This window comes from Tamandua tetradactyla, chromosome 11 (assembly GCF_023851605.1).
Source record: "Tamandua tetradactyla isolate mTamTet1 chromosome 11, mTamTet1.pri, whole genome shotgun sequence".
Lineage (NCBI taxonomy): Eukaryota > Metazoa > Chordata > Mammalia > Pilosa > Myrmecophagidae > Tamandua > Tamandua tetradactyla.
Window position 1 is genome coordinate 82,960,124 of NC_135337.1, and position 26,846 is coordinate 82,986,969.

At 37.4% G+C, this 26,846-nt stretch overlaps 2 protein-coding genes across 5 annotated transcripts in view; both read left to right on the forward strand.

Annotated features, from left to right (window-relative positions):
• The first annotated feature begins 1,723 nt into the window (after nt 1–1,723).
• Nucleotides 1,724–25,923, forward strand: LOC143650547 (olfactory receptor 7D2). 3 transcript variants are annotated; one of them, XM_077121446.1, is made up of 4 exons: nt 1,724–1,836; nt 5,979–6,072; nt 7,662–7,801; nt 23,429–25,923. In XM_077121446.1, exon 4 carries the CDS (start codon nt 23,442–23,444, stop codon nt 24,378–24,380), a length of 939 nt encoding a protein of 312 aa, XP_076977561.1. In that variant the 5' UTR covers nt 1,724–1,836; nt 5,979–6,072; nt 7,662–7,801; nt 23,429–23,441; the 3' UTR covers nt 24,381–25,923. The 3 variants fall into 3 exon arrangements, with proteins under 3 accessions (XP_076977561.1, XP_076977563.1, XP_076977562.1); XM_077121448.1 differs by lacking the exon at nt 5,979–6,072 and having other exon boundaries at nt 1,725–1,836; XM_077121447.1 differs by lacking the exons at nt 5,979–6,072; nt 7,662–7,801 and having other exon boundaries at nt 1,725–1,836.
• Nucleotides 1,727–26,846, forward strand: part of LOC143650546 (olfactory receptor 7G2-like) — a 99,599-nt gene continuing 74,479 nt past the window's right edge. For both annotated transcript variants that reach the window (XM_077121444.1, XM_077121445.1), the window contains exon 1: nt 1,727–1,836. The gene's annotated coding sequence lies outside the window, so the exon portion shown is untranslated. The remainder of the gene's footprint in view (nt 1,837–26,846) is intronic.

The window sequence follows — 26,846 nt, forward strand, 5'->3', positions numbered from 1 at the left end:
GGTATTTTTCCCTGGATGGCTTAGATTGGCCATTTCTATAGACTTGCTATAATTAGGACACTTTCTCAGCCTTAGAACTGTAAACTAGCAACTTATTAAATTCCTCTTTTGAAAAGCCATTCTGTTTCTGGTATACTGCGTTCTAGCAGCTAGCAAACTAGAACAACACTGTAGTGCAGGGAGTGACAGATGGTTCCAAATTGGTCACAGACTATTACGACCAGTAGCAAATTATCCAACCCGGCAATAATCATGAAAAGAAAATACATCTGGGTAGGGCAGCCTTCATACATGATAACTTTGCTATTTGTCTGAATATTCATTAACATCTTGGGGGTCATGTTGGAGGTGAAACAGATATCAGTGCAGGACGAGTTGGTGAGGAAGAAAAACATCACTGTGTGGAGGTGGGAGACAGAACTGTTGGCCAGGATGATGAACCCATTACCTAAAACACACACCAGCTACATGTTGGGGGTCAACCCAAAGAGGAGGTGCTGTAGGTCTGATTCATCTGAAAGTCCCCAAAGGATAGATTTTGAAATAGCTGTTTGGTTTTCTGCTTCCATTTTCTTATGGAAATTTCTTGGACAGAGGTAAGACTAACACTGACAAAACAGGGATGCACCCTATATTTTCAATTCATTCACTTATGAAGGCTTATACCTTATCTAAGCCATTTGGTTTTGTTAGTTAACTAAGATCTCCTATGTGCTACCCTTCCCTTCCCTGCTTCTGACACTACTACCTGGAATGTCTTGTATTTAAAATGAACATTCCACACCATGCAAGTATCTCCTCTGCATCATCTCTGACTCACGACTATTCTACCTCTATTGTAGAATTTCTATAAAAGGGTTATCTGCCTTGTGAACATTTATCCCCCTTCTGCCTTGTAACTTCTGTGGCCACTTAAGTTCTCAGGGAAATGGTAGAGAGAAGTGGGAACTTAGTAGGGATTTCGGAATTTAAAAATATTTTATTGCTTTCATGTCACTTACCAGCATCTTGGAACTATTCTCCATCTCAAAATTGACTCAGAGAAAGAAATTGTGTGCAGATTTTATATATGATTCCTCCATTATTATAGGGTGAAAATGCAATGAACAATAGCTACACTAGCCACCTTGATTTGCTTGAGCTTCTGATTTATCCAGGAAACTATTAAGAATTAAAGAGACAAATTGAACTAAGTTGTCATACCAGTAATCCCTTGTGGTGGTAATGGAGGCCTCTCCCACTGTGAAGAAGGGAAACTGTAGCAAGCAATAAAGAATCTTCTAACAGTTGCCAGTTAGCCTGGACCTTGCCCAAACATCCTGTTCCTGCAGCTTGCTAATTAATCGACTGCTGCTTGTCCAAGGACATGCCACTTTGGTTAACCCACACACTCCCTCACTCCCCCTTTCTCTGACTACCTCAAGTCGCTCATTCCTCCTTCCTTTAAACCGTCATCTAAGCCACTTCCATAGCCCAGCCTTTTGAGCAGAACTCCCATTTGGTGCTGCTCCACATGCAGGCTACTTTTGCTCAATAAATCCATATTATTATTTTAGCAAGGTTTTCTGGAAAGCAGGAACTTCTGTTTCTAAGTCTTCAGCTGCCTAAAGTTGAACATTTCTTTTGCTCAATAAATCCATATTATTATTTTAGCAAGGTTTTCTGGAAAGCAGGAACTTCTGTTTCTAAGTCTTCAGCTGCCTAAAGTTGAACATTTCTGGTGTCAGAAGTGAGATCTGATTGAGAACTCTGTCATCTGCCTGCCACTGTCTCAGAGAGGGGCACAGTACCTACAGGAGCCAGTTGAGTGCTGTCCTCTCCAGGACCATCAGTGGGGTGAGTCAGAAGTTCCAACTTGGAACTTTGAATGCCTGTCTCTTTTGGTTGAGATCAAAATCTGTTTTATTGAGCAAATACCCTGGTAAGCCTTTGCAGATTAATTGCTAAATCTCCAGGTAAGAGCTCTCTGTTTCATTGACTCTGTTTTGCTTTATACTCATGGAGAAATGGGTAATAAGTGATCAGCTGAGGTCCCATTGTGGAAACTTCCATTCCAATTGGCCACTTATTATATATATAAGAATTCTAATGTCAACAGTTGGAACTATTCTAATAAGTGAGCTAAACTAACCTTTCTTGAATATAAATTTATACAGCCATAATGGGGCTGTTTTGAGCAGATTGTCTTGAGAAAGACAGAGGACTCACAAACTGATGGAAGAGTTACAGTGAGAAAGAGATGTATGGACTTCCACCTCTACTTTAGTGACAGGCTTGTGAGAATAGCAAGATAAGAGAGACAATGATATATAGGTGCTAGCCTGTTTTTTTTTTAAATCAGGAAATAATAATAATAATAAAAAGACCCAGCCAAAGGTTAGAGCTAACTTAGGTAAAAAGAATTGGTATCCAAAAACCTGGCTAGACTTAATTATCTCGAGGAGAAACTTCAGCTCCAAATTTAAAATTAGATTTGCTAAATGCGAAGCTTTTAATGAATGGCTCCTAGAGACTACTGAAAGAGAAAGTAAGGCTTGGTTAGAATCAGTTAAGGAAACAATGAAGAAATTAAAAATAAGAACCCATGATCTAATTCATCAAACTGAAAGTAACAATGCTTCCACTAGCCGCTTCAGCTTTCTCTCTCCTTCTGTGACAGATACTTCTGCTCTCTCTTTCCTGTGTTGCCAAAAACCCTTTCTCCTCCCCTCCGTAAATCCAATCTTCTGTGCAATCCCTGTCATGTCCTTTAAAACTAACCCATCTTATGAGCCCTAATATTTCCCTTCAAAATCAAATATAAAGTAACTGAAACTGAAGACGGGACAGAAGTCACTGTCCTAATTGTTCCTTTGTTCCCTGGACCCAAAGCATGAGCTAGGGTGGGGAATCCATGGGGGTAACCCTGGGAGGGCCTGATTCTTCAATATGAAGGGGGGTCACCCAATTGCTTGATTGCTGTGAGCCTCTGCATGAATGCCTGAGGGAACAGAGTGCATGTAACAAAAACAAAAGATTGTGAAATTTAGTAAAGATGACAGATGCACTGCTGCTGCAGTCAGCTGGCCGTTACTATGTGTGGTATAGTCAGCTACAGCAGAGTGTCTCCAGAAAGAGAGAAATTGCAAAATGAATGAGTAGTTATAGTGAGAAAGAGATGTGTGGACTTCCACCTCCAATTTAGTGACAGGCCTGTGAGAATAGCTAGACAAGAGAGATGATAAAGAGTAGCTAGCCTGTCATTTTTTTAAATTAAGAAAAAAAAAAAAAGACCCAGCCAAAGATTAAAGCTATCTTAGCTAAAAGGAATTGGTATCCAAAAATCTGGAATTCCTGAGGGGACATTAAGAAATAACCAATATATTTAAATAATTAGCAAAAGTTCAAATTGTCAGACCAGTGCAAAGTTCCTTTAACTACTCTGTTTAGCGAGTAAATGAAACTGTAGTTGTGAGGAAAATACTCTGTTGGGGAAACCTTCTCCTCTAATCAAGAAGTAAATATTTTTCCCCTTATCCACCTAATATGTCCAACATTTGCTAAGATGTCTACCGTATGACTATAAAAAATAGTGGGCATAGAGAAGCAACCATGAGATAGAAAATGGCAAAAGCTTTAGGAATCCCTCTCAAGTAATCTGATTTAATAACTGTTATACAAAATTGTGAGGCTTGTTCCCAGCTTCACCCTTGTTCAGTGCCCTATAGTAGTGGTCATGTTCATAGAGTTAAAATGCCCCTAAAGGTAGAAACTATAGAAACAAAATATCTTCACTAATTTCAAACTTCACATAAAATTGAATTGTTGTTTTTTATGGGTCAGTGAAACATCTATATGTGCCATTCATTCTTGCTAAAGAGTGTATATTACTCTTTCAAAAATGCATTGACTAAAGTATTTTAAATATTTGGACAAATCTACTTGGGCAAAACATGTTTTATAATTTCATTTGTATACTTTCACTATATGATTTTAAAAGAACAAGGAATATTAGCAAAAAACTTCAAGCCAAAGATAACATCATCAATGTTCTCTGTTCTGTTTCCATGTTCATTCTACTTAAATCTGGATGGCCAGGTTAATAAAGTTGGTCCCATTAAAGTTTGGTAACTTTTGAATCAAACAACCCCATTAAAAAGAAAAAACAGAAAACGCTGGTTGCTTTTGTGAGCCTGGAATGAATCATGGCTCAGCCAGTGATTACGTGTGGTACAGTCAGCTACAGCAGACTGCCTCAAGAAAGACAGAGGAGTCACAAACTGAAGGAAAACTTGGAGGGAGAAGGAGATGTGTGGACTCCACCTCCACTTTAGGGACAGTGCCCTAAACAGGGCTAAACAGTGCTGCTCCTCCAAACTTGCCCTCAGAAGGCTGTTTCAGAAATATGTCCTTATAAATGTTTCATAATATTTCTCACTGAAATGCAGATAAAATGGTAAACTGAAAAACATAATATTTCTGAAAACCATCCCCTGTGAGCTAAGTACAATGCAAGCATCCAACTGTATTTAATTGAGTATATTTTCCCTGAATGTATATAAATTTACTGATCAAATGAGCTAGTATTGCAGCTACTAAGAATTTAAAGGAAGAAAGACTATGTTTGCATTTAACCAAGTGAGTCATTATTCTGTAAAGTTTGATTTTAATAGTACTTGCATGTTGTAAAATATTTGTTTGGAGACAGTTTCCAAAATCATTTTAATAACTTAAGTATGTAAGGTATACAAAATACATTTTCATTAAAAGAAAAAGAGTAAGTTTGTCCTTAATGACTGGTTGTAACAGAATAAAAAAAGAATAAGATATAGAACAAGACCTGAGTAGAATAGAAAGTTTCAGAAAGTTCACAAAAAGGAAATTTATTTCTTGTGGTCAAAGTTGAGTAAGATTCAGGGAGTTTATAAAAATTTTTAAGTCAGTATCAAATAATATATTGATGCACAACTAACATTTAGTTTTCTCTCTATTAAAGTAACAAAATTTTCTTGAATTATTGGTCTGTTTGATAAAATGTTATACACACTTTTAATGAAATAATCAATGTAAAAGGCAAAAAGTCTGTTTTATCCGAATAACTGTTTGCGCTTTACATTGATTTTATCACATCCTTGGTTGTTTAAAAAAATAAAGTCTTCTCACTTTTAGAAGAACTGAGTCTTTTCCTTAACTTTAGATAAATAAGAAAGCAAATATTGTTTCCCCGTTTCCTGGTTAACATAATATTCCACTCAAGGTCAAATGCTAAGGAATGTCTTTTATTTCAATTTGTCTTTCAGTTTTTCAAGTCACAGGGGATTTATCCTTTCACCATGTAAAAAGAGAAGTGCTAGTAATAGTCATGTTCATTTAATATGTTAGGAATTACATAAAAACTGTCAGACTTAAAAAGGATTTTCTAATTTTCTTAGAGTTAAGTTTGTATTGATGAATATTGTTCATATAAATATTTAAAGATTATGTAAAATTCTTAAAGACGTAACAATGTTCTCACTGACCACATTATGTCCTGGTACTAGTCTGCGTGATATTATGGAACAGTATAATATTGTTAGTCATGATTTTAATTACTTTAAAGATGTAATCTGTCACAGGAACATCCAGGTGTCCTTGTCAGTTACATTGTTTTATTCCGATGCTTCTCTAAATGTGTTTGCAGTCAGCTATAGTTCAGAGCTTCATATTCAAGAAAAAGGAACTTTAAATGAAAAGCAAAGCTTTAAATGAAAATCCAAGCAAGTATATGAATTATGTTCTGCTTGCTAACTAACATAACCCTACTAGACATATGAAGAAAAAATTAGACCTCTGCTTTTACTAAAGTGCTTCCATTTTTAAACCAGGATTCAGCTATTGCCCCTGATGCTCCCCATTTGAGTTGTTGACACAGCTGATTTCCATGGCTCCCCAAATTTTAAAAGTATCAGCCACATCTCTGGTCATGCCTCCAAATAGATGGAAATACCTTACTCCCACAGATACCTGCAGCTCTGCATGCTGGGAAAGGCTCAGCTGCTTTACCTCTTCACTGGACACCACCTCCAGACTGGCCTTGTTTCACAGTGCTGTAAGGTACTGTGGGGAAAGACAGTGGAACCCTGAAGCTCATATACCTGTTCTCAAGAAGTAAAATGCTACACTATGAAGAATGCACAAGAAAAATATCCACTAGGGAAATAATAGCCAGAGCTATGTGGTTAGAAGCTAAAAAGACACAATTGGCCCTAAAGCCTGTTTCTATAGGAAGGCAGCGTGTGTGGTACTATGTCTGACACCTGCCCATTAGCAACAAATATTGTAGACCCTATTGGAAGAAGTTCTGCAGTCAGTTTACTCACAAAAGACCTTCCCATTTGCATACTCACTAGACATTTATGTTTATGCCTTTAAGCTTCTTCTCCTGCTTCATCTAATTTCATCTAATATCTTCCTTAATTGACCTGCAGCCACAGCAGCATTCCACAAGACTGACTATTGGATATGCAGATCTGTACCAGCTTCAAGTAGCTCTGGCTTCCCATGAAATATTCTTCCGCTGTCTTTAGTTCACTGAAATAATTAACTAATAACTGTCAATCATCCATGTCCCCCAAAGTAACAACTACCTAACTCTAATACTCTTCATAACCTTTCTTTCTAAGTTCAGCAGGTTATTTCTGTTTTTAAACTGAAACACAGCCTGCCCATCTGTGACATCTGTTTAAGACAGTTTAACTTGAATCGTTGCAGAATATTGCATCCTAAGCACCAAAACTAAATTCATAATGCTTCTGATTTAGCTGTGCATCAACACATGGGATAGCTGTCCACATTAGAATGTAACCAATCCATTGCTGCATGGCAAAACAAATGAACAAGGAAACAAAATAACTCTAAAAGAACTGGAGCATAATTGCCTCCCCCAGTTGTTAGTGAGTTGTATAAAACACCCTTTTGGCCATACCTCCTTTACAATTGGACAGGCAAGCACATTTTAAGATATATATATATTTTTGCCAGAAAGCCTTCATAAAGTTTTGCCCTGTGCACCCCAGAATCTTACTGCCTCACAAAATTGTTTAAAATGCCCTCAAGCATAGTGAGATTGCTCCTTAATATTTTTCTCCTTGGTACCGAAGCTTTAGATGCCCTAACACAAGTAACAAGTTTAGATGATTTCACTGCTCATGTTCTTAAAGATACTAAATATTATCTTATATACCTGGTGAACATATGTTCACCAGTGTCAATGATACCTTAGCACACTACAATTCTGTAAACCATATCAGAAAGTTAGTTTATACTCTCTTTTGACTCTTGGATCACTCACCTAACCTTGCATTAGAATTGTACTCTTCTTTTGAGCACACTGAAAGCATTGATTATTTGTCTACATTGTTGCTGTTTATATTGTAATTGTGGTCTTATTTCCCCGTGTCATAAGCTGCAAACATATACCTCCCATTCCCTTACTCAGGAACTTATGTGTAAGAAGTGACAGAAAGATTGTAAGACCAGTGGGATGGAGTGATTTGTGAAATAGTAATACTTTCCCTAATCTACCCACTAATTATTCTTGTACTCCTGCTCCTCTTTAGCTCAGTAACCCTTTGAGGGCTCACCCACTTCGTGTCCCAGTGACTGTAAGCCACTAAACTGTTCTTTGTTTCACCTGTCCCTAGTTTACCAAAGCCAAACGAGATAATCCCCCTTGGTCTTCAAGTTGTCTTGGGACTCCCTCAAGCAAAAGGAGGGAATGTGAAAATGAATGGACAACAGTTGCACTACCTGCCTTGATTGTTTGAGTTTCCACTTTACCCAGGTAACTATGAAGAAGAGGAAAAGGCTTAGTTGAGCTAAATTGACATATCAATTGTGGTGGTAATGGAGGTCTCCCCCTGTGAAGAAGGGAAACTGTAGCAAGCAATAAAGAGTCTTCTAACAGTTGCCAGATAGCCTGGCCTTGGCTTTTTTTTTTTTTTTTTTTTTTTTTGGACATGGCTTGCTAATTAATTGACTGTTACCTGTCCAAGGACACTCCACTCTGATTAACCCATACACTCACTCACTGCCTGCTTCCTTTAAACAGCCATACAAGCTGCTTCCAAAACCAAGCCTTCTGAGCAGAACTTGGATTTGAGCTCCACCTGCATACTACTTTTGCTCAATAAATCCATATTATTTTAGCAACAAAGTTCTCTGGTGTTTATCCTTTGGAAACATGGAACTTTTGATCCTAGGTCTCTAGTTGCTTAAATTTTAACAATAGTGACTGCTTTGTTACCATACCAAGTTATCACTCTACCATCATCATCATGATCTATGGTCCATAAATGTGATTTCTTTATTGGAGAAGGCTTCCCCAGTCCAAACACCAAATAAGAACCCCTACCATACCTTCTAATTGTGCCTTGCACGTTTGTGTTGTTCTTACATTTCTTTAGGTTTGTGTGTGTATGTAGGAGTATTATTTGCAATTTTTATTAAGAAATAGCTAAATATATTGAGAATTATCAAATGTTGGAGATAATGGGGAAATTGGGACCACAGTTTATTGAGTCCTTATGAAAGAATTCAATTTGGCTCAGTTTATTCTGGAGGTCAGGCTAGCATAAGAACCTTCCAGATGTATATCTATACTGGGACTCACCTCTTTTTTTGTTTGTTTGTTTTTGGTTTTTTACTTTTATTTTTTAGTTGACAAAGCAAAACAACATTCAAGCATGAACATTCTTAACATATGAACATTCCATACTTGGTGCACAATCAATGGCTCACAATATCTTCACACAGTTGAATATTCATCATCATGATAATTGCTTAGAACATTTGCATCACTCCAGAAAAAGAACTAAAAGGGAAAAAGAAAAAACTCATACATACCATACCCCTTACCCCTCCCTCTCTTTGTCTACTGGTATTTCCATCTACCCAACATATTTTAACCTTTGTTCCCCCTATTCTTTTTCTATACCCCTTACCTCTCCCTTTCATTGATCACTAGCATTTCAATCTACTCAATTTATTTTAACATTTGTTCCCCCTATTATTTATTTTTAATCCATCTGTTTTACTCATCTGTCCATACCATAGATAAAAGGAACATCAGATACAAGGTTTTCACAATCACACAGTTATATTGCAAAAGCTGTATCATAATACAATCATCTTCAAGAAACATGGCTACTGGAACACAGCTCTACAGTTTCAGGCACTTCCCTCTAGGCTCTCTAATACATGTTAAACTAAAAAGGTGATATCTATATAATGCATAAGAAAAACCTCCAGGATAACCTCTTGACTCTGTTTGAACTCTCTCAGCCACTGAAACTTTGCTTTGTCTCATTTCTCGCTTCCCCCTTTCGGTCGAGAAGGTTTTCTCAATCCCTTGATACTGAGTCCCAGCTCATTCTAGGATTTCTGTCCCACATTGCCAGGAAGGTCCACACCCCTGGGAGTCATGTCCCATATAGAGAGGGGGAGGGCAGTGAGTTTGCTTTCTGTGTTGGCTGAGAGAGAGAGAGGCCACATCTGAACAAAAGAGGTTCTCTGGGGGTGACTCTTTGGCCTAATTTTAAGTAGGCTTAGCTTATCCTTTGTGTAGATAAATTTCACATGAACAAACCCCAAGATTGAGGGCTCGGCCTATTGATTTGGTTGTCCCCACTGCTTGCGAGAATATCAGGAATTCTCCAAATGGGGAAATTGATTTTTCTCCCTTTCTCACCATTCCCCCAAGGGGACTTTGCAAACATTTCTTTATTCACTGTTCAAATCAATCTGGGATTTATTGGGGCATCACATTGGACAAACCTATAAAATCTCATGCCTTATTCAAGGTTCCATGTACTTATGGTGTTCAATTAACCTATCCATATACGTTATATTAGGAAATGCACTGGTCAAAATATAAATTATGTACCAAATAAATACTTTTTGCTTTAGTCTCACACATAAGTTAAAGTTTTAAAATATGAATGCCCATCTATTTTCAACACACTATAATATTGACATTCCTTTGTTCTTCCTCATGCAAAAACATTTTTTACTTTGTTCATTTAGTCATTATCATTGTACACTCTAGGCATTCCTAGGTTATACCATCTCAGTCTTTATCATCTATCTTTCCTTCTGGTTTCATATGTGCCCTCAGCCCTCCTCCCTCTATCATTCTCACATTCAGTTTCATTCAGTGTACTAACATTATTGTACTACAATTAGGTAGTATTGTACTATCCATTTCTGAATTTTTACAATCAGTCCTGTTGCACAATCTGTATCCCTTCAGCTCCAATTACCCAATATCTATCCTATTTCTATCTCCTGATGGCTTCTGTTCTTAATTGAAATCCTCCAAGTTCATTCATTAATGTTAGTTCATATCAATGAGACCATACAGTATTTGTGGGACTCACCTCTTTTAAATCAAGGAAAGTAGGTAATCAGATTGGCCAAAAAAGATTTGGGTACAAAAATGTGAACACTACGGCTTATAGTACTTCAAGGTACACTGTAGAGTACAGTTACTGATGCAGTTTACCATTTGGAATATTGCTGTTAGAGTATCATGTTTATGAAGTTTTGCTGCTGGGGTGTACTGCTTACAGCATTACTTTTGCGGTATAATGTTTTGATGGTCGCTGTTGGAGTATAATGTTTAGCGTTTACTACTGCTAAGTATAATGTTTATGGTAGCAGAAATTTTGAACCTATGCAAATAGGATGAAAAATAGGGTTTCTTTATATAAGCAAAGAATTTACAACCATTAAAATGATGTTTCTAGAGAACACTAACATGAAGAAATGCCATGTTATAATGTTAGGTGGAAAAAAGAAGACAGAAATTCATATATAGCAATATCAATTTGGAGATGAACTATTACTAGGAAATAATTCGCCAAAACATCTGTGTTCCTTCTATCTCTGAGAGGCAGGATTATGGGTGTCTATTTTCTTTTGTTGGGTTGGTTTTTCTGCATTTTCTTAATTTTCCGCAATGAACATATATTACTTTTGATTACAGTTCTGCATACCTCCCCCCCGAACTTCAGCTAGAATAAAAGGCAACCAATTTATTGAATTTAATTAATTAGATAATAGCCTAGTACAGTTGAGATTGTGGGTGGGTGTGTGGACTCCAGAAGGGTGAAAAGAATCATAGTGAAACATTCTACAACCAAGTGTGGCTTGGTGCCATTAAAAATATGCAGTTTAAAGCAGCAAAATTTTGCAGCCACATGAAGAGAAATTACAGTGGTGGCAAATGATCTCCTCTCTCCAATTTTCTTTCCTTTCCTCACTGTCTTCCCCTTCAGCAAGGGTGGAAATTTTGCCCAGGTCATCTTTATTTTTTATAGCATCTTATTCAGTTTCTGGTTCATAATACGTGTTTGATAAATGTTTGTGTAAAAATGTCTTTGTATAACTAACATGGTCATAGATAGCCAGACGTATTTTGAATGCTGGTTACTCTTCTTTTTGAAATACAAGGTGAACCTAGACATAAACTCTGGAGGAAAATATGCAATAAATAATTATTTCAAAAGTTAAAAAATTGCAGTTTTAAAATTCAGTTGGCTTTTGTTGATACTAAGCATTGTTATTCTGTCTCTTAGATAAGTTCCCTCTCTCCTCTCCTCAGTGACTGTTTTAGAGTTTCTCTGCTTAATACCAGTTCTTATATTCTGAGGAATATTGTCTTTTAGATGTCAGTTCTTTTCAATTTCCGTATAACATGGAGTCCAGAAAATAGAAGCCTGGCTAGAAGATTTGAGCACCCGTGAAATGCCAGTTACAGCTCTAGACACAGACAAGACCAGAATCTGTGACCTCATGGGGCTTATATTGCAAAGGGTTAGAAAATAATGAGCAATTAAATAATATAATTTCAAGATGGGTAAGTTTTATGGATAAAATATAGCAGGTGAGGGAATAGAGACCAAATGTGAAAAGCTATTTTACATATTGATGATGGTCCAAGACTATCCATGACAATGGCAACTTTGCTGGAAAATAAAATCATCTTAAGTTAAAAATCCTGATGTCCAAGACACACCCAATACCTATGATATCTGATACTTGGGGGGTAGAGCCTACTCATCAGTAATTTTTTTCAAACTCCGCAGGTGATTCCAATGCTCAGTCAAGTGTGAGAACCAGTGGACTAGATTAGTGCTTTTCAAACTCGCCTGTGCATATGAACCATCCCGAGATCTTCTTAAAATGCAGATTATAGTTCAGCAGGTCTGCAGTGGGGCTTGGATTCTTCATGTCTATCAAAAAAGCTCCCAGGAGATGCCAATAATGCCACAGGTTCATTCGATGGAGCTCCCTTTCATTGAGGTGGGGGAACAGCAAAAGGAATATGATGAGAAGGAAAATCATTGTTAGGACTTGGATTGGGATATTTTGAGTCCATGTGCCTTCTACACACTGAAGTCATGATATTTAGTACATAATGAAATAGGTGTTCATGTGCTCCTCATGGAGAAGTTCCTTCTTATGGAGAAGGGATTGATGGAATCAGGATAATATAGGTGCAAACTAACCCTCTTCCTTCAGGTTTTGATGTAATTACATGTCAGTCTTTGGGGAAGTATCCCATGGCCCTCCACATCACCCCATCCATAGTAAGTCAGGCTTGATGAAACGCTCACCTTAGACTGGTCTCTTCCCCTAACAATGACTATCACAATGCAACCAAATAATTTGGGTATATTGGGTACATTCTTCATCAATTTCAATGTCTACAGTCCCTCCTTATATATTTCATATCCAACTCCTTCTTGCCATATTATATATATATATATATATACCAAATAAATTTGGTTCACGCTTGTTTAAAATTAAAGTTGAAACCATAGGCCACAGTTTCATTTCTTTTTTTTTTTAAAGAAAGAAACTGGAGAGTATTAGCAGCTGTGGAAGTGAACATTTGTGCTTCAAAAATATCTTTGTTCAGAATTGTGCTGCCCAATACTGGAGCCACTGGTCACTGACTAGTGAGCAATTGAAATGTGACCAGTGCACATGAGGAACAGAATTTTAAAATTTATTTACTTTTAATTAATTAAAATTTAAATTTAAAAACTTAAGCAGGGTGTTCTAGTTTGCCAGCTGTCAGAGTGCAATATACCAGAAATGGAATGGCTTTTTAAAAAGGGAAATTTAATGAGTTGCTAGTTTACAGTTCTAAGGCTGAGAAAATGTCCCAATTAAAACAAGTCTATAGAAATGTCCAATCAAAGGCATCCAGGTAAAGATACCTTGGTTCAAGAAGGCTGATGAAGTTCAGGATTTCTCTCTCATCCGAGAAGGCACATGGTGAACACAGCCAGGGTTCCTCTCTTATCTGGAAGAGCATATGGCAAACATGGAGTCATCTACTAGCTTTTTCTCCTGGCTCCCTGTTTCATGAAGCTCCCCAGGAGGCGTCTTCCTTCTTCATCTCCAAAACGCTGGCTGATGGAATCTCTGCTTAATGGTGCTGCAGCATTCTCTGCTCTCTTTGAATCTCCTTCATTCTCCAAAATGTTTCCTCTTTTATAGGACTCCAGAAACTTATCAAGACCCACCGAAATGGGTGGAGACATATTGTCACCTAATCCAGTTTAACAACCACTCTTGATTAAATCACATCTCCAGGGTGATGATCTGATTACAGTTTCAAACATACAGTATTTTGAATAGGGATTATTCTGCCTTTATGAAATGGGATTTTGATTAAAACATGGCTTTTCTAGGGGACATACGTCCTTTCAAACTAGCACACAGGACAAAATATTTTTGTTAAATACAACTTTATTACTTTCTTAGGATTGCATTTCACTTTCACCATTGCTTTATGTGTTTATTGTACTGGGCTTGTTGAACATGATGTAATGGGTACAACAGATTCATTCTGATCAAATGATTTTTTCTATGCATTTATGTTATAATGCCCTTCTGTGACTTCAAAGCATGTTACAGTGATACCTATGTAAATTGTACCAGTAATTAAATTGCAATATTGATTTTAATTATGAAATAGTTATTTTTCATTTAAAAACAAGTTTTTGATAAGTATGTAAATATCAGCCAAAGGCATTTGCTTCGGTTCGCTAAAGCTGTTGGAATGCAATATACCAGAAATAGGTCTGCTTTTATAAAGGGGATTTATTGGATTACACATTTACAGTTCAAACGCCATGAAAATGTCCAAATTAAGGCATCAACAAGAGTATAACTTCACTCAAGGAAAGCTTATTGCATCCAGATTTCTCAGTCACAAGTCACATGGCTCTGTCTGCTGGACCTCTCTCCTGGCTTCTGGTTTCAGACCACTCTCTCAGCTCCTGTTTCCAGTGGCTTTCACTCTAAGCACCTGTGGTTCCTCACTTAATTTCTCGGGGGCAGACTCTGGGTTTCTTTGCTTAGCACCTCCAAATGTCTCCAAATGTCTGTGTCCTTTGGTTTCATCTCTCTGCCATCTTTGTCACCTCCTTCTAGGTTCTGACTACTTCTTTGAGTACTTGCTTAGCACCTGGGGTATTTCTGTCTGCATTCCAAAACATCTGTGTCTGCTCTCTGTACTGGCTGTTTTAAGGACTCCAGGAAAGTAATTGATAGGCAGGGTCACATCTCCATGGAAACAACCTAACCAAAAGATCCCACCCATGAGAAATCTGCATGCACAAGATTGGATTAAGGTTAAAGGAGCATGGCTTTTCTGGGGTACATAGCAGTTTCAAACCAGCACAGCATATTACAGATGCAGAATTGAGTGGAGATACAGAAACTAATAATACACCTGGAATACTAAAGAAGAAAAGAAACTGGAAGAAAATATGTCATTTGTGTGTCAATTCCAATTTACCATGACATTAAAACAAAAAGCTATTTATTGTGCAATTTTTCAAAGACAACAAAGTGAAGAAAATGAGATATTTTTCAGCAAATGCATAGTGAATTTGAACATTTTTCTCTCAATAATCAAAACAGAATTGGTAAATTTAGTTACCTGAAATCAGAATTAAATGTCAAACAAAAAAATTTAAACCATTTTTAACAGTATATGAGCTTGTAACTTCAGTCAGTGTTTTAGTTGGCTAGCTTAGATACCAGAAATGGGTTGTCTTTTAACAATGGAAATTTATTAGATTACAAGCTTTCAGTTTTGAGGCCCTGAAAGTGTCCAAATCAAGGCATTATCAAGCTAATGCTTTCTTCTTGAAGGCCAGGTGCCAACGATGCTGGACTCCTCTCTCACATGACAAGGCACAAGGCAGCATCTGCTGGTCTCTCATTTCTCTTCTGGGTTTTCTTGCTTTCAGCCTCTTCTGTGGCTTTCTCTCTCTATCTGTATTCATCTTATTTATAAAGGTCTCCAGTAAGAGAATTAAAACCCACATTGTGCCATGTCTTAACTGAAGTAACCTAATCAAAAGATCCTACTGACAATAGATTTCACCCACAGGAATGGGTTAGCTTTAAGAACATGATTTTCTGGGTTACAAACCACAGTTTCCTATATAAAGTGTCTTTGATTATTGCACTGATATAGAACTTTTAGCAGTGAGATGATAAATCATTTCAGTTATGGAAATTTCATTGGAATTATGAGGAAAGGATTAAAAGGTATGTTTTAAAACATAAAAGAGCTCCAATTAATCCATTGGACATTTATCCGTAGAATAAAGAACTTTTGAACAATATCAAAGACCAATTGACACAAAATTTGAGAAAATGCAAGCACTTTTATTTAGCTGATACTTACAATATAAAAGACTGTAAATTAATACTTTGGATACCTTTTGTCATAAAATGATTTACTAATTTAAAAAGAAGTCTGGTAAATTCATAGCCTAAAAATGTCACCCTTACAGTGTAGATCTATTTGAATCTTGTAACAATGGAATTTTTGCTCTCTAAGACTATTTACTAAGAGGATGGAAAATTGCTATGTGACATTTAAAGTCTTGTATTTATAGATTCAATGACTGCCAAATTATACCATGGAGATCGCAAATGTTTGTCATGGGATATATATATGGTAGAAAAATGTTCCTTTAACAGTTTATACTTGATTATAGGAAATTGCTTTTACTTACTAACTCTGTTAATAATACATCTGACTTTGATTCCACTGCTCTCCTTCTAATTTATTCAATGAACACAAAGATGGCACATCTTTTAGAGCCTTGATTTCTACAATTCTATAATTATTCAATTTCTTACAACCAACTGGAGAATTTCCTTTGCTATTTAAATATTTTATCACATCTTAAAAAAAAAATTCTTACGTAGGTTCGATTCCTGGTCCATGCACTTCCCAAACAAACAAACAGGCAAGCAAACAAACCCAAAACCAACCAAATAAAAATTCAACAAATGGTGCTGCGATAAGGGGATGCTCACATGGAAAAAAGAATGAAATGTGACACCACCATACAGCATTCAAAAAAAATTTATGGTATCATATCCTTTCTCTTCTTCACAATCAAACTTTTCTGCCAGTGTTCTATAATCATAAGCTGAATTTTCTCACTGCCAAGTTGCTCCCAAACACACTACAAATTGACTCCTCCCCCACACTATACCCAAAGTGCTCTGTCTAATGTCTTCCATGTTGCTAAATCTAAGGGACATTGTTTAGTCCTTATTTTTTTTGCTTTTTTAAATTAATTTTTAAAATTTTAAAAAAATAACAAACAAACATTCTTAACATATGATCATTTTGTTCCACATATATAATCAGTAATTCACAATATCATCACATAGTTGCCTATTCATCACCATGATCATTTCTTAGAACATTCGCATCAATTCAGAAAAAGAAAGAAAAAGACAGCAGAAAAAAATTCATACATACCATACCCCTTACCCCTCCCTTTCATTGATCACTAGCATTTCAATCTACTAAATTTATTTTAACATTTGTTCCCCCTATTATTTATTTATTTTTATTCCATATGTTTTACTCGTCTGATGATAAGGTAGATAAAAGGGGCGTCAGACACAAGGTTTCCACAATCACACAGTACATTGTGAAAGTTATATCATTATACAATCATCTTCAAGAAACATGGTTTAGCACCAAGTTGCCAAAGAATCACAACAGATTCATTTTCTTCTGTGTTACTTCTAGAAGACAATACCGTGGCTACAGGGAGATGAGTCTTTGTCACAAAAACACTTTCCTTAAGGGAAGCCTCTTCACCTCAAAACCAAATCAACAGTGATAAAGACTCCTCCAGGAAGGAAGAGGCCCAGTGGTGGCAAAAAGTTCCACCTGGCTCCAAAGACATTAGCAAACGTGTTTCCTGTATGTCATTTGCTCTTCACCCCAAGGGAGCTGAATCACTTGGAGAGTAAGACACCAGAAGAGCAATTTATTTAATGAGGAGTGATGAAAAATTTCCCAAGACTCATGAAACCACATATACGTCCTTAGCACCTGTAGTTCACTGACATTTGACCAGGAGGAGAATGTACTTGCACCTCTCAGAGACCTAAGCTGGGGATGACTTTATAACAGGCTCTATCTCCTTGTCATCCTGGTGGCATAGTCAGTCTTCAGCACCCAACAGCCAAAGGAAAAGGAGGTTGGACAAACATTTCTCCCAGTGATAATATCTGAGCAAGTCACAACACCCTACCGAGTGCTGTGTGAAAAAGAGAATGTAAAAGAATGGTTGGGGAAGCAGCAGAGAAAGAGATAACATGGTAATGTCCCTTAACAATTTTTTTAAATCTCTGGATTTTATTTTTCTGACTATTTGTTTTTTTAGATTCCATCACAGCATATTCTCTCACCTCCAGCTCGCATGGTCTCTCATTCTGGAAACTAGTGTTATTCTCAGGGTTGGTAGAAATTGGCAATCCTCAAGTGCTTTCTTTCCTAAAGATGCTAAAGGCTTCCTTTTCTCTCTAGTATAGAAATCCTTAAAGTGGGTCCCCAGAGCTGCAGCACAGGAATCACCTGGGAATTCTTAGATGGCTTCACCCAAACCTGTTGGTGGAAACTCTGGGCATGGGGGCCAGCAGTCTGTTTTAACAAGCCCTTCGGGTGGTGCTGATGTGTAGCAAAGTTCAAGAACCTCTCTCCGGCAAAGCACCTGTCTCTCCATCCCCCTCCACCATGAGTTAGTTTCCACTAGAGGGCATATGTAATTCTTTTATTTAACAAGCACGTATGACAATGGTCACTCTATGCCAGCTGTTATTTATATTGTCACTGCAATTGCAAATGGACATTATCTCTCTAAACTTCCCTAATGGTCGTTTGCAGATATCTGAGAACGTTGTTGGCACTGGCTAGATCTAATTTCTTGAAGTTTAATTTCTTTAGCAGGTATTCATATCAGCAGTTGATAGTCACCATTTTGATTTTGATTTTCTAATATTCTATCTCATTTATTTCTCTTCTCTTTTGGCATCTTTTTCTTTCTTTCTTTGGTATGCTTTGCAGTGGTGGTGGAGTGTCACATTTCATTCTTTTCCATGTGCATATCCCATTATCAGAGCACCGTTTGCTGAATGTGTGTGTGCATTTCTTGGAGTACATGTGCTGGGAATCAAACTTGGGTTTCCCACATGGCAGGTGAGACTTCTTACCACTGAACTACCCGTGCACCCCTTGACATTTCTTTTGAATGATCAGAAATAATGTTAAATATGACAACAGCAGGCATACTTTTCTTTCTGCTTTTACTCTTTTTTCAGGTTTTGCTTCCAAAATCAATGTGAGATTACCATGTAGATTCTCATTTTGTCTTATGTAAGATCATTTTTAGTCTCAACTTTCATTTAACTTTCCATGCTCTTTGAATACAAAGCACTGAGGAAACCAGGATTAGTTAAAAAGAAGCATCTTAAATATAATCTTTGAACTTGCATGGCTTATCATTCAGTGGTGAAGGGGTCAGACATTAATCAAATAATTCCATAAGTAAATGCAAACATAACTATGATTCATGCAGTGAAGAAAAGTAAAGGGTTCTGTGACAACACAAACAAGGGGGACCATACTTGGTAGCAGAAAGAGCTGGAGAGCTGGGGAAGGCTTCTCTGAAGAAGTGATACTTGCTCTGAGAGCTGAAGATAAAATTATTATAAGAAAACAAAGGTCTGGAAGACACCAGCTGAAAGGCGTAGGTGCACAGGCATAGCTGGGGGGAGGAGAATCAATATTTCTTAGGTTACTTAAGAAGGCAAAAGTGTTAGAGCTTGGAGAATGAAAGGCTGGCATGGGGTTTGATGAGGCAAGGAGGATGGCTGATATCAGCAGGGGCAGGTCCTTGGGGGAGAGCAGCGGTCTTTATCCTGAGAGTAGAGAGAAAGTCTCTAGAAAGGGGGCGGTGCAATGGTGGCTGAGCAGGCAGAATTTTCTCCTGCCATGCCGGAGACCCGGGTTCGATTTCTGGAGCTTGCCCATGCCAAAATAAAAGGGGTTTAAGCTGAGCGAAATTGCTGAGGTTGGTGATAATCCTTTGTCCACAAAATTTCTGCGCTTGTTATTGGTGTATTCGCTTCCTCTTGAGCTAGAAATACAGTTTCCTTGAAAAAATGTCCGTTTCCCATTACTTTTACATCTTGACATTCATGCATCTTTACTAATTTATAACATTTCCTTTATGTGTCATGAGGGTTCTTTTCTCATTTTCTTTGAATGTATTTGTGGTGTGTGTGTGTGTGTGTGTTTCATTGGCATTAATTCCAGAAATATGTTTTTTGCCTTTATGGCTCAATTCTCTTTTTGTGTGTGTGTTTAATTAATTTACATTTGTATCTTTTAAAGCTCCCGTTTTCTTTAACAGGATGTGAGGTCGTTATTTCAATGCTCCCTTGACAAAACTAGGAGTTACTATTTTACGATATAATTTCTCCTCGTAATAGTTGAAAATGACATAGTTGTGTCAACTTAGTTTCTATTTCTATAGTTATGAGTAAGGGTGTGAACAATTTATCAATATTATCTGACCTTTTCTATCTCTTCTTTTAAGCATATGTTGCTCTTTCTTTTTTAATGGATTACATTAGGTGTATTTTCCCTCATATTATCATTAACATCCTGTATTAGTGTCATCATACATTTGTTATAATTCATGAAAGAGCATTCTTAGACTTTTACTGTTAACCCCATTCCACCATCCACATTGTATTATATAGTTCACTGTGTAATATAAGCCCATGTTTTATCTTATAATTTTCATTCTAGTAGCATACATGACCCAAAACTCCCCCTTTAAACCCCATTCATATACATAATTCAGCAGTGTTAATTACACTCACAATTATGTGCTACCATCCCCACTATCTGCAAATGTTATAATCACTCTACATAGAAAACTCCCAGTCTATCCCTGATAACCTATATTCTGGATTCTAACTCTGTGAACGCACTTATTATAATCAGTTCTTATCACTGGGATCACACAATATTTGCCCCTTTGTGACTGGCTTATTTCACTCAGCATCATGTCCTTTATTCAACTGAATAACATTCCATCATGGATATATACACACATTTTGTTTATCTACTCATTGGTCGGTGGACACTTGGGTTGCTTCCATCTTTTGGTAATTGTGAATAATGCTGCTAAGAACATTATGGTGCAAATATGTTTTTGAGTCCCTGCTTTCAGTTATTCTGGGTATATATCTAGTAGTAGGATTCCTGGGTCACACGGTAATTCTATATTTAACTTTTTTAGGAACTGCCAAACTGTTTTTCTGCAGCAGATGCACCATGTTTTATCTCCACCAGCAATGAATGAGTACTCCTATTTCTTTCATCACTTGTGTTTTAGGTATAAAGTCTAAGAAACTATTGCCTAACATGAGATCCTAGGATGCTTCCCCACATTGTTTTCTGTGTTGCTCTTTTTTTTAATTGGTGTATTTACTGTTTATAATTAAGACTCTGTGCAAGCAGATATATTAACATTGTTTTCTGCCACGTAGAATGAAAATATTTGTTTTCATACTTCAAATGTATATTTTATAGTAAATAAATTATTTTAAAAATGAAATCTATTTAGTAAATAAAATGTAAGGAGGAAATATATCATCCTTAAATGTATTTATTAGAAAATAAGAAATATTGTAAATCAATGAGCTATACATCCATTTCAAGAAGTGAGAAAAAGTATATAGGATATTAGACCTAAAGAATGCAAAAAAAATTTTATCATCTTTAAAGAAGACATTAATGGAATAGAAAACAAAATGCAATGGGGTATATCATTGAAGACAAAGATGGTAACTTTGAAAGATTTATAAATATGGATAAATTCCTGGTGAAATGATCATGAAAAAAGCATTTTAAATAGCACTATATATGGACATCTTTAAATTAGTAATTTCAGAAATTTACATGAAATGAACAAATTCCCAGAAAAACAAAATTTAACAGAACTGACCTATGAGTGAATACAAACTCTGTATAAACTATGCCTATCTCAAAAGCTGAATTGCTAATTAAAAACCTATCATAAAGAGCATGTCAGGTCCAGTGCCTCCTCTATGAATTTTTCCAAATATTTAAGGAAAAATAACATTAACTATATACAATGTAATGCAGGTGATAGAAAAACTCCCACCATATTTTATAAGGCTGGCATTATCTGAATACCAAACTTTGTATTAAAAGAAAAAAAACTCACTCCGATCTTTCTTATAAACATTGAGGCAAAAATTCTAAGTCAAAAGAACTTACCAAGACACATTAGCATTTGCTTCTACCTGGGGCTTGGTGCACAATCCACCCAGGATCACTTTAGACTAAATTCCCCTGTCTGAGATTGCTAGGTGAGTGTGAATTTGGGCTCTGTGTCAGATGTCCCACAGATGACCCAGATTCAGTGACTTGCTATGAGGTCTCACAGGATCAGCCTTTATTTGTATTCAGGGTCCTGATTTATTACAGGAAAGTATGCAAAGCAAAATCAGCAAAGAAGAAAAGGGCATGGGACAAAATCCAGAAGAAACAAAGAACAACCTTCAAAAGGAGTTCTCTCCCAGTAGAGTCACATGGGACACTCATTTCTTCAGCAATGAGCTGTGACAGTGCATATCAAATGTCTGCCCTGGAATCTCATGAGAGACTCGGTGCCTAGGCTGGTGACATAGGCACCTCTGCTTAGCACATATACAAAATCATAGACCCCATAAGGGAAGCATAAACCACATAGTTTGCTCAGTTTAGGCACAGTGAGCCACTCTTAATCAAGGAATGGTGGGGACCCTCCTACAATCCAAGTTTCCAGATTCCTGCCAGGAACCAACCTTGCAAGCGGGACTTTGTAAGGATAGCAGTCTCCGTCCTGTTAATTCTTCTGCACAGCCTCCAAATCTATGAGTGGTGGTGACCTCAGATGCAGTTTTCTTTGAGGTTGGACTCTTTTCTGTAACTCCTGAATGGTTTTTCTCCCCTTTTTCTATCCATTACTGTTTGCATTATGTGAAAGTGCTGCGTTTTCACTTTTTATTTTGACATAATCTTGGATTTACAGAAAAGTTAAAAGAACAGTACAGATAATTTCTGTGTGTTCCCTTCACTGGGATTCTCCAATGCTGACATTTTATATTTAGTTTTCTTTCTTTATCCACTGTTCTCCCTCCTTTTCCCCTCCTCCTCCTCCTGTTCGTCCTTCTCCTCTTCCTCTCACTTCTTTTGCGTGCTCTCTCTCTCTAACTTCTTTTGCGTGCTGTCTCTCTCTCATGTGTGTGTGTGTGTATGTTTGCATAATTTCTTTGAACTGTTTAAAACTATTCTGCATTGCAGAACTGATCCACCTTTACCTTGAAATCTTCAGTACTTCCTAAAAAAGGCTATTGTATTATATAACCATAGAATAATTATCAAAAGAACTAAAATAGCACTGATACTACTATCAAACCCACAAAATTCATTCTGATTTTCACAATTATCCCAATAATTTCATTTTTGGGAGAAGAGCATCTCAGTTGATGCATTATATTTGGTCAACAAATCTCTTTAGCCTTTCTAATCTGAAACATTTCCTAGACTTTCTTAGTCATTTATGGTATTGACCCTTTTGAAGAATGTAGTTTAGACATAGTGCACAATGTCCCTCAATTTGAGTTTGTCTGATGTTCCTTAATCTTTAGACTGAGATCGTGCATTTTGGGCAGAACTTCCACAAATGGGATAATGTGTCCTTGTCATTTGATCCTATAAGTAGGAGAGGACGTTGCTTTTCCTCGTTCTTGTTGCTTCCAGATCATCAGACAGGGTTGTTATAAAATGGATGGCTAAGACAGACAACTGAGATTAAAGACTACATATTCTAGAATTTCACCAAATTTTTGAGTGAAAGGAGGTCCGACTCTTAGACAAAATGACTGACCCCATAAAGAATGAGTGGAAAACATGGTTGACATTTCAGTTACATTGAGGATGCCCCTTTGCTGTTAATTTTTGTTTTTCTTGTCTCTTTCTTCATAGATATATCAGCTACATGGAAGCAGGAAACCAAACAAGAGTTTTAGAGTTTATTCTCCTTGGGCTCTCTGTTGATTCAGAATTGCAGCCGCTCATCTTTGTACTGTTTCTGATGATGTACCTGGTCACCCTTCTGGGGAACCTGCTCATCGTCATGGCCATCATCTCTGACTCCAACCTCCATACCCCCATGTATTTCTTTCTGTCCAACCTGTCCTTGGTTGACCTCTGTTTCAGTACCACTATTGTCCCCCAGATGCTCATTAACATCCAGACAGAGCGCAAAGTCATCTCCTACATGGACTGCCTCACCCAGGTCTATTTTTCTATGTTTTTTCCGATCCTGGACACTCTCCTTCTCACGGTGATGGCCTTTGACCGGTTTGTGGCCATCTGTCACCCCCTGAATTACATGGTCATCATGAGCCCCCACCTCTGTGGCCTGCTGGTTTTTATCATCTGGTTCATTGGTGTTATGACCTCTCTCCTGCACATTTCTCTGATGATAGAGCTGATCTTTTGTAGAGACCTTGTGATCCCACATTTCTTCTGTGAACTGACACTGGTTCTCAAGCTAGCCTGCTCTGATACTTTCCTTAATAGCACTTTGATATATTTTATGACAGGTATGCTGGGTGTTTTTCCCCTCTCGGGGATCCTTTTCTCTTACTCTCGAATTGTTTCATCCATAAGGAAGATGTCATCATCTGGGGGGAAGCAGAAAGCATTTTCTACCTGTGGGTCTCATCTCTCAGTGGTTTCTCTATTTTATGGGACAGGTGTTGGAGTCTATTTCACTTCCGCAGTGACCCAGGCCCCCGAGAAAGTCTCAGTAGCCTCAGTAATGTATACGGTGGTCACCCCCATGCTGAACCCCTTCATCTACAGCCTGAGGAACAAGGACGTGAAGAGGGCCTTGGGAAGACTCATCCGCAGAGCAGCCTCTGACCTGTGATGGATGCACTGGCCCCAGGAGTAAGGAGTTCTGTGGGTCTCCGTGGTGAGAACAATTTGATTCTGAAGTTTATATCCTTAGATCTCTCAAACCATCTATGAACTTGGTTTCCCCTAGTGATTACATAATTGTAAACAAATATATCCCAGTCATTTCTTAGATGCCATGTCTGCTGTGTCCAATAGTTATATCCGGGGTCATCGTCCTTCCACCTTGGCAAGTTCTAAATTTGGATCAGAAGCTTTGTCACCTGAAGTGTTGGCGCAACGTTCTCAAACTATTGACACTGTTTACCTTAATTTATTTCTATGTGTTTGCGTGTGGATTTGTGTTGTTTATATATATGGATCACCAACAGTGTTTTTTTTACTGGATAAAGTATGATTAAAGTACATGTAGTAAAATTTATCATTTAATGCTTATCAAATCTGTCATGCCTGGGTTGTGCTAAGAGCTCTTTGTTTATTATATAATCTTCCCAATAAGAAGAATCACAGTGCCCAGTTTGGGCAGGAGAAAACTGAGACCGTGAAAGCTAAAAAAAAAAAAAGAAACTTATGGAGGGAGCAAGTGAAAAATCTGGATTCAAAAACCACACCCCTGACCCTTAGTCCACATTCTTACCTGCAGGCTGTACAAAATCCATTCTTTTCACATGGATTTTGATGCTGTTTACACCACTGTAGCTTAAATTACCAGGGAGTGACACTCCTTCTTGCTCTTCTGTCCTATTGGAGAACCAAGATAATTTGTATTTCCTTGCTCCCTTGAAATTGCATGCGGTACATCTTAATAAGGCCAATGAAATATTAGTGAACGTAATGTGTCCCTTCTAGGCTAATGCATTTAAGAGCTGGTATATATTTCCTTGTAACTTGAGTTTGGAAATTATGGAGGTTTATTTTGATAGACCATCTAGAAAACTAAGACATTATGTGCCAGGCTCCATTGGACAGTTGTCTAAGACCATAGATATCTTTCCTGAGCGAGAAAGACACTTTTCATTACTTCATTTACATTTTAGTTCTGTTTGTTGTAGCAACATAACCTAACTTATGCAAAATGCTACAAATCCAAAGACTATAAATCCAAATTTGAGAGCTTGACTACTCTCATGACTGTTATATTTTTTGGACATTTTTCTTTTTTCTTTTTTTTACATGGGCAGGCACCGGGAATTGAACCCGGGTCCTCTGGCATGGCAGGCAAGCATTCTTGCCTGCTGAGCCACCGTGGCCCACCCGACATTTTTCTTTTTTAATGCAATTTTTTGAGACTTATTCACATGCCATACAATCCAACCTAAGTATACAGTCAATGGGTCACAGTATCATCAGATAGTTGTGCATTCATCACCACTATTAATTCTGGAACATTTTTATTACTCCATGAAAAAGAAAAACCCAAAACACCTGATATCACCATCCCAACCATTATCATTGATCCCTAGCATTCATGTGGTGTATTTGTTACTGTTGATGAAAGAATATTAAAATATTACTGCTAACTATAGTCCATTGTCTGCAGTACACATTTTTTTCATATACCATTCTATATTAACTTTTTGTGTTAGTTTCATATGATTGCTCTATTCTTTTTTTTCACAATTTTATTTTTTACTTTTTACATGGGCAGGAACCGGGAATTGAACCCGGGTCCTCTGGCATGGCAGGCGAGCATTCTTGTGCTGAGCCACCGTGGCCCGCCCTGATTGCTCTATTCTTATATTTGGATAGTTAATCATAGTCATTGTCCACCCCAAAAGTTACTATGTTATGCAGTCCCATGTTTAAACCTCTGGCTTTCCTTCTGGTAAGGAAAGTAATATATGACTCAAAACTTCTATGAACCACATTCACAAACAATTCAGCACCGTTACTTATACTCACAACAGGTTGCTACCATTACCTCTATCCATTCCCACTCATTTAAATTCAATCTAGTTAGAAATTCTGCCTATCTTAAGCAACAGCTTTCCATTCTGTAGCCTCATTCTATATCCTGGTAATCTATATTCCAGCTTCTATGGCCATGAGTTTACCTATGATAATTAGTTAATTTCAATAGGATCATACAATATGTTTTCCTTTGTGTCTGACTTATTTCACTTACTATAATATGTCTAAGGTTCATCCTTGTTGTTGAGTGCTTCAGGAAATGGGGTTGATTGAGAGGCACAATAACTTCTTACTGTGGCAGGGAACAGGTTACCAAAAGGCAGCTGTTCCCCAAGAAAATGAGGGTGGTTGCAAGGCCCAGCAGAGTGTGTGGCTATTATTTAGAGAATCCAGATCCCAGAATGATCTGAGCAAGAGTTTCAACCTGCCATGGCCAAAAATGGTTGGTTGCATCTGTCTCAACCATGCAACAGCAGGGGCGGAGTGGGATGAGAATTAAAGGTATAGTACCTCCTTAGAACTATAGGGACTAGTTGGCTGAAAAGCACCATTTGCTGGGCATGAGAAG

What these genes read in the sequence shown, in the direction of transcription:
- LOC143650547 (XM_077121446.1), top strand. Translation starts at nt 23,442, where the DNA reads ATGGAAGCAGGAAACCAAACAAGAGTTTTAGAGTTTATTCTCCTTGGG.